Below are 14,089 nucleotides of genomic sequence, written 5' to 3' on the forward strand. Positions count from 1 at the left end.
CCTTGCACATTTGGTTAAAGAGAATTTGATACTTATTTACTCACAAAGCCATACCGTCGCTCCTTTTATATTAAATCAAATTTTTACTGATCCATCATTTTGCATTTCTACGCGTTCCTCTTGACGCTGCATATTTAATATATAAGATAAATCCAGTAACATTGGAGGCATCATTCATGTTGAAAAACTAATTTGTTTCAAATTAGAAAATTATACTTTTAAATAAAAGACAAGTAGAAGAAAGCATCTTCAACTCAGTAAAGGATAACATTAATTCAATTAAAAAGCCTAATCAATACTAAATTTACGATTAAATACACACTTGGCTGTAAATAAAAGATATGCTTCTCAGACTCGGCGTCGCGATGCGTCGGTCAGCTGACCCATAACGTTTGAAACGAACAGTGGCTTACAGCTTCCCTTGTTTGACTCAATTACTCCCAGATCGAGGATGGTGATCCTGCTTCTTTTTTGCTAGGAATCATGGGAACACAGATTTTTTGATTCAGATGCGTCCGGCGGTTCACACAGGACCCTTCGTGTGTCGTACAGAGACTAACTTTACGAAGACAAAAAACCGAGTTGATAATTTGGTATCGTCAAACGATTTTTTACTATTTATTGGCCGCAATAATTTAGGAATTAGCTTTTTCTTCTTCCAATTTTGGTACTAAAATCTAGCAATGCATTTAAATGGATTCCATTTTCAAATTCCCCCTTTTACATTCAGTTTGCCCCGCTGTGTGGCGTGAGCTCCACGTTGAGAAATACTGCTCTAGATTGTACAACATGGATGAAACTGGTATTGCTACGACTTATAATAAACCATCTGAAATATTGGCAACGAAAGGAAAGAGACAAATTTAAATAATGGCAAGCACAGAACGGAGTCAGTTAACAACTGTAAACAATTGTTGTAATACCGCTGGTTCCTTTCTCCCGCTATTCTTAATTTTTCCTTGGAAAAAATTACAACCTAGAGTTGCACTCCCTGGAATTCAAGGAACCTGCATTCGAATTGGTTGGAGTTATTTCTATATAGAATGCATTTCTTTGCCACAACTATTACCCGTTGGGTGTTTTGCTTTTGAATGCACTGCTGAGTATATTTGTGATAACTGTTCCTATTCTAAATTTTAGTTGAAGTTATGTTTTCTTAGTTACTAATTATTTTCAGAGATTAAAAGGTCAATTTTCATTTTGCCCTATTAGGTACTGTATGAAAATTTACCCAGGGGAGGGACAAAGTGAATAATTACCCATTTTTTTTCATTTCAGTTACCGTTGATTATTTTTAATCACTTAAAAAAATTCATATACCGGGTGTTCGCAGGAAAGGTATACTACTTTGTTTTGCCGCCATTTTGGTAAACATTAGTTCATATTTGGCAGTCGTGAAGTAGAGACGTGGCAAATTTATTATGGAAAAATAATCGGTAAACCAACGTATTTTAATCGTTAAAACATTTTATCAAAATCAATAATCGATTACTGTGACGATGAGAAAGTTACGTGAAATTTTTGGGATAAACAACGTGCCAACAAGAGACACTATTTTATTTATTATAGAGACTGTGTTGTCTTTCCAACAAATTATTTCAAGAAATGGTGATGTTGATTGGCCTCCACGCTCGCCTGATTTGACTGGTCCGGACTTTCTTTTGTGGGGATATCTGAAAAGTGAGGTTTATGCAAACAAACCAGAAACTCTAAGGCAAGTCAAACAAAATATTCGTGATTAAATTAATGAAATACCGCGTGAAATGTGTGAGAATGTGATGAAAAATGTGCTCAAAAGGATTCGCATTTGTGAGGCGAACAGAGGCGGACATTTATCTGATATTGTATTCCATACATAATTGTCGACATTGAATAAAACATTTATCAATATAAGATCCATTCTCTTTTATTTAATCAAAAATTATAAACAAAGTAGTATACTTTCTCGGCGCACACGCACACAAAAAACAATTACGACTTATTATGGAGCTATAATCGTTCAAGGGAAAAATTTCTCAACTAACTATATAAAAGAATATTGTGTACCTTAAGACTTACCTAACATTTTGCTTAAATCGGCATTATGAAGATCTGGATTTTCGTCTGCTAATTTTTTTCTCTCCACTTTCGCCCAAACCATAAAAGCATTCATAGGCCTCCTAATTCGGGCTTCTTTCGTCACTTTTTGGCCCGGCGCGCAAACTTTCGGTGCGAAACTAGTTCTTTGACCGTATACGGACATATTGTCGTTATAATTTGGTCTCATATAATCGTTACCACCGAACCGAGTATTGTCAAATTGTCTGTATTCGTACACTGAGTCCGACATCGTTCCCCACAAATCTTGAGATTTTGGGATACCTTGCGCTATCACTTGAGATGCGGAAATCATCTCGTCCTGGTATTCGTATCTATATTGAGGTTGCAGCAAAGGAGGTGTCGCATTCGGTGAGATACAGTTTGTGTAATGATTATTCGGTACAGGTGATGATGTAGCATCTTCCATTATCCTGTAATTTGAAAAAGATATTTAAGAAAAATGAAAAATATGATCATCTGATTGCATAGTCTTTTTTCTTCCATCAAAAGGTATTGGATTATGAAGAGATAAAAAAATGATTTAATCATAAATTACATAATAAATTGAAATAAGAAGAAATCTTTCAACTAGTATACAATGTTTAAGTAAAAAGCTTTTGATAGTGTTAAACAAACAGTTTCGGATAGCTTGAAATAGAAAAAAGAGAAGTCTATTTGCCAAAAGCAAAGAAGAATGAGATATTTTAAGTAAAACCCAATAGAATTTTCTAAATGAACCTTTGCCATGACCTCAAGATATGTGCATTTACCAAAAATTTACCAAGAGTACTATAAAAGAGAAATATGAAGGTTAATGATAACAAGCCAAAATGACTATATATACCAGATAAAATACCAGGCGATAATAACATGTGGAAGTGAAAGCTTGCAAATACAACAAAAATGAGAATATAAGTAATGCAGATGAAGTACTTGAGGAGAGGGAAGGAAATTACACATAGAAACAAAATTAAAAACAAAGCAGTAAGGGAAGAATTAAGTATTGAATCAGTAGCTGGATGATAGAAATTAATGTGAAATTCTTCTTCTCCAGCTTCTCACTTCTTATAACTTTTTATATATTTTTCGTGATGATTTATCTTGATATTCTTGATTTGATTTAAGATATTATCTAAGATGAGTTTACAAAATATTAACCTAATTCTAATTCATAACAAAAATATAAAAAGGAAACATTCAACAGCATTGGAACTCTTCATCGTCGCTAGGCTCAAGACCAACGCATTCCTCGTGATACCAAGTAAAACATTTTGAACACATTCGCATATCAAGTTGGTCTTCTGTTTCACAAGCTGCACATAACGATGACTCCTGTGTAGCTTGATTACACGTGGACTGTGGGATCGAACTTCGTTGTTTGGAAGTTGAAAGAGCTGAAAGTTTCGAAGTTGGATATTCCCTAGCTGCTTGGCCATGTCCCTCCGTGAAAAGGCTTTTTGTTACTTGCTGCGCTTTATAATTTAACGCCTTTCGTCTAACCCTAGTCTCTCCAACATTCTTTTCTTCGGTAGGAATCGGAAATATTTCCTGAAAAGATGCGTATTCATTGTCTTAGTTGGATAAGATTGTTGAGGAATTGGTTTCCTTCTTCTAATTAAAGTCGCCAGTGGGACATTTTCATCGTCCTAATTCGGAAGACTTTCATTTATTTCATGGGGCAGGGATCTTTGCGTTACTAAAGAAGGTGCGAATGCGGCATCAGGTATTGCGTCAGGATTTAGAGGGAACAATCCTGAAGCTCTAAATCCGCTCACAATATTTGCCGGCGTCATACACTTGGACCAAATACGGGAAAATATTATGTTGAACCTACTCTTGTTCAGGCTTCTTTGTGGGAAGGTATCCCAATATCTCAAAAGTTCCTGATCCTAGTTTGCTTCAAAAGAGCGAAATACAGCCTTATCCAATGGCAGGAGCTCTTGTGTTGTATTTGAAGGCAAACAGAATAAAGTGATACCAAGAGACTCTGTTGTTTCAGCAATGGTACAATCTAAATTTGTTTTAGCTCTATCAAACATAAGCAGTGTAGACCCGTTCGATTTATACTGAGCAAAATGTCTTAGGAAGTTATTGAAGAGTTGTGTCCTCAAAGAGCCTTTAGGTACCATTTTTACCAGAGTTCCATAAGGCAAATTATCGCAAAATTCTGGTTTTAAGCGTTTTCGCCATTTCGTTTTAAAAACAAAGCAAGCTGTTTTTCTTTATTAAAGTTATTGGGAATATGATTGATACCATTCCTGATTTAATATGCTTAGACGACCCAGCTTCTTTTCTGACAAGCCTTGAACTGAATATCGCCGTAACGTGCACCAAGGCGCACCTCGAATCTAGAACATACATTTCTTTGAGATTCTCAGCTTCTGGCAACTGCTACTGCTTGTTCAAGTTGGTCTTGAGACCAATGCTTGCACAGGTTTTTGCAAATCTTCCCCATCTCAAATCTAAAGCAAACAAAAGAAATAGAAAACAGTTTTAAGGTAATACATTCCACTTGCGGGTTATATGGCTCCTGGGCCATATAACCAATCACATCGTAGAGCCATATTAACAGAAAGTACATCCAGAGAACATAATGGGTAAAAACAACACTTAGGGTTTCATCACTTAATAAATATTCTGTGTATAGGTACTTCACTACGTATATTTACCTCTCTTAAATGGGTAAGGCGTTTACGTTGATTCTTACAGAAAAACGTGCTTAAGAAATTATCGGAAAACTTATATCAGAATGTGCTTAGCGCAGCAGATATAATCTAACTAGTTACAATACGCAAACATGAGGCATCTGAAGGTTGCCTATACAATGGTGTGTGGAGACTGCGAATAAATACTTTACTTTTTGTGCTAGCGATTTTGGGCCATATTACTCGCTGGGCTATATTTACCTTCACTACCTTACTTATATGATCCTAGTTCAATAATGTTTCAATATTTCTTAAAGCATGTGAGTTTTTTTGATATTTAGTGGTTTGTTGATGCAGTTTTATTTTTCTCAGTATTTAGGAAATAGATTGAAAGGTCATCAATACGATAAAAATGCATTAAAGAACTACAATACAGATATCAGAAAACCACACACAGATTCCTGTTTTACTATATTCATATTGTAACTGATCTACTGATAAAAATAATTAAACAAATTGTCAATATCATACTTTGACAAAAATCGATATAGGTCGAAACGTCAAATTTTACCTGTTATTTTGAATTGATTTGTTATCAAAAATGTTTTTGATACATTGCCAAAATGACAAGTAAGAGACCATTTGCAGCTATTTGGAAAGCACAATGAGATGACATGGAATCAGCTGATAGTAGAAATATTGGAAAGAAGAGGGAAAACATGGCAAGTAAAACAATGATAAAAAGAATGAAACAAGTTTATTCATGAAAAAATAGAAGGTTTTCAGCTCTGTACCTTAGGATTTCCTCTAAATATATGTTTAATTTGATTAGAGTAGTTTATTAGTAGCTTTAGTAGTAGCTGTTAAAGGTCAATAAAATCCGTTTGTCTGCTAAAGAATTGTTTATAAGCAAATTTCAACATCAAAAACCTTTTCTTTTCTTTTTCTATGAATTACCTTCGAAAATTGATATGCGATGTTTGGATCAACAATTAATGGTAAGCGAATAAACACAAAAATAAATAGAGCATTTAAAATCAAGTAGTAGTTACTAGTGAGACTACAGAAAGTATGCCATCCAAGCTGAAATGGTGGAGGGTAATTAAAATATGAAGTGCTGAGTATAATGATGATATTAAAAGTCGTTTAAGAAAAAACAAAAACAAAATTAGTTATTAAGTACAGTAATCATAGCAATGGCAATCCATGCTTGTGGGCACTCAATCAAATCGATAAGTTATGAATGTAGCGAAGAGAAATGAAACGTGATAAAAATAAATAGTGGTATAACAGATGGTATAACGCAGATTTGTATTTTCCGTCTATGATTGTTGCCTCAATGATATTATTCATCACTATTTTCACAGCCAGTTTTGTTCCATTGCACAGTCGAGGTTAATTAATGTTACGCAGCACGATGACAACTGATACTACTTTTCACTGCAAACTATGAAGTAGTAATCTAGGCAATTCCTAACCTAACCATACTGGTTCATAACGGTGTCGACTGATATGAAGGAATCCAGCTGTCTAGGAAGAAAATTCTGAACGGTCGTATTGAGATCCTTGACATCTTTATTTTTTGCCTCCAATATTGCTCGTTCACTCAGCCAATTATTGTTATTGAACTGTTGCGATATATCAGGAAAGACATGCTGATTAAGCTTATGTTTTGAATCTGTGATGTGACAGAATCTGTGGGTAATGTGATGAATCTGGTCGAGGTGTTCATTGCGACTTTATTATTTGCAATGTCTAACAACTGCTTCGCAAACACATTTGCAGTCTCATCATGTTGCAAAAATACTCGCAGTAAAGTGTCACTATCACGAAAGATTAACACAAAAAGAGCACATAACTTGAAATGTCACATGGAATTACCGAAGTAAAGAAAGTTCTCGCGCATGTACGGTAATCGTCACTCATAAAAGTACAAACATGAACTTTTTGTTTGAGGTATCGATCGATATAGAGGATGGATAGTTGGTTGAATATTGTGGTTGCGTTCAAAAATTCAATTTGATTTGTGACAAAACAAAAATTGTTGTTTTTATTTAATTCCTAGCATATCCAATTGTATATATATATTGTATATATATATCCAATATATATATATATATATATATATATATATATATATATATATATATATATATATATATATATATTTGAAGTATATTCACTTATAATCAATTACTTTCCAATTCCTCCAAGTGAATTTGAACTTAGAGAAAATTGGTGGTAACGCTTTTATTATGAGAAAAAATTATATTTAGAGTAAATAAAGATATTCAGAATAATGTTTAGGGAAACTCGAGTACATTGTTGCGTGTTTAAAAGCCTCCAAAAACCCCCTTCGCCCGACATCCTATAAATCACACCTTAGTTTGATTATACTTTCAGTTGGAACATTCTTGGAAAAGGATGAAGAATCTCTTAATATAAAATATAAAATATTCATAATTGTAGAGAGTTCAAAGCCAGATAAATCGACATAGACAAATATCAATCGGTGTAATCATTTGATCAATACATGAAAATACAAAGGATATGTTGAGCAGTTAAATAAGGAAACTGTATTATAAGTTCATGTCAGATCACCGGTTTTGAACTCTCTTGAACGGTCCTTGTTCGAAAGCTCTAATCTAAACAGAAAGCAACACCACCCATCGCTTTCATTAATAACCAAAAAAAGCATCCATGGTTCTATTTTCTAATAGTATAAAATGAAATTCAGTACATATAGAGATGTGCTTCATATATTTATTCTCCTCTGAATATTAATAAATCGGAAATTCAGTCTCATAGCTTCTCGAAGTATAAAACAACTACTTTCCTTCTGGCTAATGTCCTCTTTGTGAATATGAATAGCAGCAATTGTTGCTATTGCCTTCAATATAGATTAGAATTTCATTTAAAGGGAGTTAATACCGTTCGGAGATTCAAGATCAAGGCCGGCTTTAATCTGCATTCTGATTTTTTATAGAGGTTACAAAAAAACAACATTTTCTAAATTGTCAGATACTTGTCTACAGATCTTATGTAACTCACTCAACTCTAACTCGCACTCACATGTACACCCGGAACTTGGCGAGTCATCGCTAAAGTAAATAGAACAGAAAAATGTGAAATTCAGAAATCAAATTTGGATTGAATAAACAAATGAATAGATTGTTTAGGTATCCTGTGACGATAGAATGAATTATGAATGAATTATGAAAAAAATATTTGCAATGCGTTAGAAAAACAACCATAGAAGGTATGTAAAAAAATTGAAATACAAGACATCGTGAAACTATTTTATAAATTTTTGGGGAAGTACAACGTATATATGTAATTCCGGGTGTCATTCACTTTGCTATCCAAAGCTTATATTGTGTCTCCTTTTCATGCTTTGGCAGCGCAGATCCTAAACCTATTAACTCTTTCAGAATGTTGAGGGTGTTGGATGGTCCTACCTGCCAAAGATGTTCATCTTTCACGTAGCAGAATCTGCACGCTCATTCTCTGAAGAAGCGTCTTTAGATATCGAATGAGGTGGCAAAGCCCAGAAAAGACTCCTACAGTATTAATAAATTGTATTGATTGCCTCAACTCCTGTAGATTATTCCAGTAACTAAGTGTTTTCCTATAAACCTCCTTACCTGATGTTTCCTTTATTTCCCCTAGCCGATTCCAAACAAAGTTTCAGTTCGTAGGAAATGATGCTATTTTATAACTTTTTCATTTGTTTGTATTTGACTAGCTCATTTTACTTGTCGGTGAATTATGATACAATAATCGAGGCCAAAATGTCTAATTGATTTACTCAGAATAATAGACAAAGAATAAGAACAAGTACTAGAAAATTGAAACTCACCGGTTTGCATATACCTATCACAGATTAAAAATGCATTCAAAAAAGGTTTTTATACATTTATATGTATGAAAAATATTTCAAAATAACATCTCTTGAGTGTTGTACTGTGGATGGTCATCTGGAGAAATAAAAGAAATTTATTAATTCACGTGTGTATAATATAGTAGGTATATTATGCAATCAATTATATTCTAAGAATCAATTTACAACTGCAAATTTTTGTTGTAAAAGTAAATTTATTATATCACCTTTCAAAAAACTAGTGCCGATAAACACGTACAATCTACCGATGTTATTGTAGATATTGAAATTTATGAGAAAATTCCTTGATTTTGAATTGTTTTTTACGGTTATTATCGATGTTGTTTCAATTTCAGACTCCTACCAATATTTTTTCGAGCTGGTTTTATGACAAACAAGGAAATTAAACTAGCACTAAAGATAAGAATAATTATAGTTTTTCTCCGAAGCTCGAATTTAAAACAAATCTGAAATAAAGACTGTGATGCATCTATTAAACTCTATCAGCATACATGAGGTTCGATTATATACTAGATCGTGTATTAGAAGTATACTATTGATCTAAAACTGTATTATCACAGCCAAAGGAACAGCATATTTGTTAGGATATTAATAATTTCAGTAAAACAACTGTGCTATTAGAAGAAAGTTTGGTTATTGTTTTCTATTAACGATTGAAACATACAAAAATAAAATGTAGAGGTGAAATGTGAAATAGATAAGAATGAAGTTATAATACAAACAGAGAGCAAGAAAAATTAGTAAAATTTAGCTAGAAAAGCAAATTTATTGAAAAGCTTTATAACGAATAAAAAGAGTCTGAAGGAGGTTGAAATGAAAAATAGAACGGAAATATAACAAGTTTAGATCCGATTATGCCGATTATGCTCAAGCATTTTCTACTCAGAATGAAGTTTCTGTTTCTAATTCTGATTTTTTTTCGAAATAAATATATTATTGTCATGATAAAATTTCACAATTTTATGGACAAAATGACACAATTTTATATTAGATAATATAAAATAATAATTTGACTTAACTCAATTATAACATAAATAATATCTCATTTCATAGTAAATTGAATTATGGCGGATTGTGGAAATCTCCCTCAGAATAATAAGGTCTTTCATACTGAAATTCCTTTGTTCCATCCGGAACTTATGACAAGTAAATGTATTTGCCATTTTCAATTCTGGATGTTTTGAATTGATTGAATAATTTTTTGGCACTGAAGGTGATGGAATTTTTCACCAGATCAGAAGTGAGTATTGTTGAGTAATTCGAAGAGGTGCAAACTAAAAAATCCTCAGAAAGGCAAACCATAGCGAAGATGTGATTTGAGTGGTTAAAGCAGTACAAGAAGCAGATTAGACTCAGATTTAATGGCAAAACAAGCAGAGGATAATTTTTCCGCCAAGGTATCTACATGTACACATCATTGAAGGGCACTGTCAATATGTAGACCAAGAAATTTGAGCTTGTATATCTGGACCACTCCAGGTTATACTGGTGTCATCCGCAAATGACATCATTAATGAATACAAAAAAAAAAGAATTGGATCTAAAACTGAACCCTGATGTACACCACTGCCAACTGGTAAATTACTCGAAACTTTACCATTAGCTTCTACCAGTTGTTTTCTACATTCAAGGTGAGATAGAAACCATTACCCTTTTTGCATTATTTGTCCGCTACTCCCGATTCCTGAAATCTAATGCCAACAGTACAAAGTCCACTTATCACTCCAATGGTCTTCCGGATTGAGTGCTTCGTGAATTTAGAATTTATTATCTTCTCTGTCTTCTGCCCATTGATTCTTGGCCAAATTGCTCTGGATCGTAAAGTCACTTCTGTGTGACCATATATCCTGATGTTTGACTTTGATTCCTGTGTCAATAAAATCTCTCAACAATTCCATCGGTAATAGCTCTGTTACTATTTCTTTGGCATTCCCTCCTTTGTCCAACTTTAAGTATCCATGTACCCAACAGAGGCTTACTCCAGTGTCACGAATTCAGGAGAATTTCTTACCGCAACATATTACCACTGCCTGGCTGATTGTAGATAATTGTGTTTGTATTTGATTCACCACTTTTTCTTATTAGTCTTGCAGCCTTCTGCATCAAGTAGATTTTCGTTTGAAGGATATTACATCCAGCTTTTCGTTCTTATAGTAATATTTACGTTAATTCTTTCCTTGAAGGCGTTTCTTATTGGCTAACAGATATTCTCTTTCCTCCTATTTTTCTTAATAATTATTCTGCCTTTCGTGAACAATTCTATAAGCTGCAAGCTTAGGATTGCTTCTAGTGCTGATTGTTCAGTACTTCTCATAACTCCGTTGATTCCTACACAATAAATATAAGAAAAAATTCCCAGCAAAGTTATAGAAAAGATACAAAATAAAAACAAAACGGAATCAAATACAGGGAAGAAAGTTATATTGTAGAGAAAAAACTTTTTTCACTGAACAGAGCATACCAAAAGTGTCCGATACTGGAATCGTCCAGATGAAATAATTATAGTGAGTCAACGATAATTTTCGTGGTTTCACTTTCAATGTAAACCAAACCATTTTTATAGTATTAAACAACAGTAATACGAGGGCCGTTTCAATAAGGTATGTACATGAGTCTTGCAAATGTTATAAGTAGCATATCCTTTTTTCAATTTATTACTATAATTTGTAGCGATAACCATTTTGTGGGAATATATGTAGAAATAATTATATTCTTAGTTTTCAAAAAAGTTTGGAAGAAACTATTAAGTGAACCAATTCTCAAAGAATGTTGGGGTCGGTGTTCGTAGTAATCACACAAGAATTGGGAAATATTTTTAGCGGATGAAAGCAATATATTTGGTACGAGACAATCTCTACTGCCAGCATGAAGAATAATTACTCGTCTCCTTCTTGAGCAAGGAATATTTAGAACAAAATTTTTAGAATCATTAACCAAGCAATATTTCACTACGTAGTGTATATTAAACCAAGTTTTTCTATATACATTATATTTCTTATTCAAAACACGCATCAATATTCTTGTACAAATTCGACACAATAATTTTATAATAATAAATCTGTTGTCAAATTTTTTTATTAATTATTTATAACCATAATTAGTAAATGTTAGCATTAAATTTTCTAAAAGTCGTACACTATTCGTCGATAAACATGTTTGATACCATCCTTTTTATCAGTTGTTGGTGAACTTTCTTGTACAATGCGATAAATTTGGGAAATAAAGTGATTGCTTGTTAATAGCATTCTCTGACTGATCTCCATGATCTTATCTTAGGCGTTCAAGTAAATGTAAAATATCCTTGACGTTGAAAAGTCCAAACACAAATTAATGATTTTTAATTAATTGAATTAATAATTAAATTTTCATACAATAAAATTATTGAAAAATTGAAATGCAGTGCCCCTTATGAAATATAATGACTACATGAGGCACATTATATACTTGGGTACTGCTCAAGTTACTTACTTGAAAGTCTGTAATAAGTAAGAATTCTGACAGCAAATCTCATATACTCGGACTAGGTTTAAAGAAGCCCTCATTGATGGTGTAGGCTTTTTAGAGATCACTCAAAAAGAAATCCAGAGGTAGCAAGTGAAATGGGACAATGAACGTATGGCCCACTAATTGCTATAATCGAAGTCTGGGTAAACAGGAAGAATGGGGAAATTGACTACTTCTTAACACACGTACTCACAGGCAATGGGTGCTTTCGGAAGTACCTATATACCAGATGGAGATCAGACACTCGTAAATGCACCTATTGCTGTGGGAGAAACGATGCCGAGCATATGCTCTTTCACTGCTGCAGATGGGAAGTTCCATTATTGCCAACATAATGGAATGCTTGTTAGAATCAGATAACTTTGAAAGCACAGCTAGAAGCAAAACGGGCTATAATAAAGACCAAAGATAAAGAGTGTAGGAATTTGACATAACGCAAGATAGCCTTTGCAACGAATCTACGGAAAAAAAAGTCTTAACGCATGTTTTGTAGATTATCATCGTGAAAATATCCCCCACATTTTTTGATTTGAAACAAACGAGTAAGACATTGCCTACATTCTTAACATTACTAGACTTTATACACATTATTTTCACCGCCTGTGTAAAACTCTATAAGTACATGATTAAGAGGAAATATAACTGCACTGGATCTAAAACATTACAAAAAACTTAAAACTAAAACATTATTATAGCTAACTATTAAAATTTGTGAAAAGAGTTCTTTCCCTTTACCTGTTTCTTGGTATTTATTGTTATAGTCGTAGACAAAGTATAGTATCCAATTTGCAGTGATGGTCATAGCTCACTTGACGAACTACAAAACTTTGTTTTCATAAATTACGACCTACATAACCTTTCTTTACATAGTATACTATGTTATTATCCACTCCATAATGATTCTTAGTTTCATCTTTTTGTCTATTATTATTTGGTATCGGGAATGTCATCAGTTGACGTCACTTCAATACACATGGAAAACAATTTCATGGTACTTGGTGAACAAATTAGAACATCAAAGCTCTTGATAACGAATGAATCAATTCTAAGCTTCAAACTGCGCTGAGGTTTTAATTCTGAAATTTTTCGTATCTGGTGTGGGGCTTAGAAGTTCACCTGAGCTACTGACCTCTCTTTTGAGATAATATTTAATTATTCCTATTGGGTTTATTGTGTGTTACCATAAACTTTCATTCTACTAAATAAAGAAAAACTTACTCAGCAATCTCTGTAAAGATACATGAAGATCTTGCTTCTTTGGTGAACTAGAATTTGTTGAAGTTAGTTTACCAACGAATTTGGAATTTGATGCTCTTGTTCCATGTTTATATTTGTTTGTGCTGGTGGTTGTTTTATTCCTTGTCAACTGGAAATGGTTCCGTTAGATAAGTTATTTGAAATATTTTGCTATTACTATTTTAACCTGATTTGACTGCTGAGTCAGCGGTATATTTTATTATTGTCATTAGTGTTTGATCGAAAATGGTGGCTTGTACTACTTGGTATGGCTCTTGATGTAACAATATACTTTCTGTTAACTTTTGATCTCTTAACAATGTCTTGCACTTAGTTCAATCTTGCCCTTCAATTTTGGTAGTATGGTGGGCAAAATGTTGATTATTTGTCTTCGGAAACAAAATGTGAATGGATAATTTTCAATTGAAAAATGTACGATATTATCTCTTTGAGGTAGATGGGAAGGAGAATGAGGAGATAGAATTTTCCGTTGCCTAATAAGGTATTCTTTATATCACAGTTCTTCGCTGTTGAATTCTGGAGCGATTTCAGACTTTTATTATTGGAAAACCAAATGTATCCAATATATTTTTGTATATTGAGTGGCGATGCACAAAAGAATTTTGAAAGAAATACTTTTGTTTGGATATCTTGAGTATTCGCCTTCAGTATCGATGTTTTACAAAAAAGGTAGTTCATGAATGAAGCACATAAGTGCAAGTAT

General features: G+C 33.2%; 1 protein-coding gene across 1 annotated transcript in view; it reads right to left on the bottom strand.

Moving 5' to 3' along the window:
• The window catches only part of LOC130893277 (putative transcription factor SOX-15), a 190,785-nt gene that overhangs the window by 130,338 nt on the left and 46,358 nt on the right, over positions 1–14,089 (bottom strand). Inside the window, exon 2 of the mRNA XM_057799239.1 lies at positions 2,059–2,510. Within this exon, the coding sequence (XP_057655222.1) occupies positions 2,059–2,510 (452 nt within the window). The remainder of the gene's footprint in view (positions 1–2,058; positions 2,511–14,089) is intronic.

This window comes from Diorhabda carinulata, chromosome 4 (assembly GCF_026250575.1).
Source record: "Diorhabda carinulata isolate Delta chromosome 4, icDioCari1.1, whole genome shotgun sequence".
In the NCBI taxonomy this organism is placed as follows: Eukaryota; Metazoa; Arthropoda; class Insecta; order Coleoptera; family Chrysomelidae; genus Diorhabda; species Diorhabda carinulata.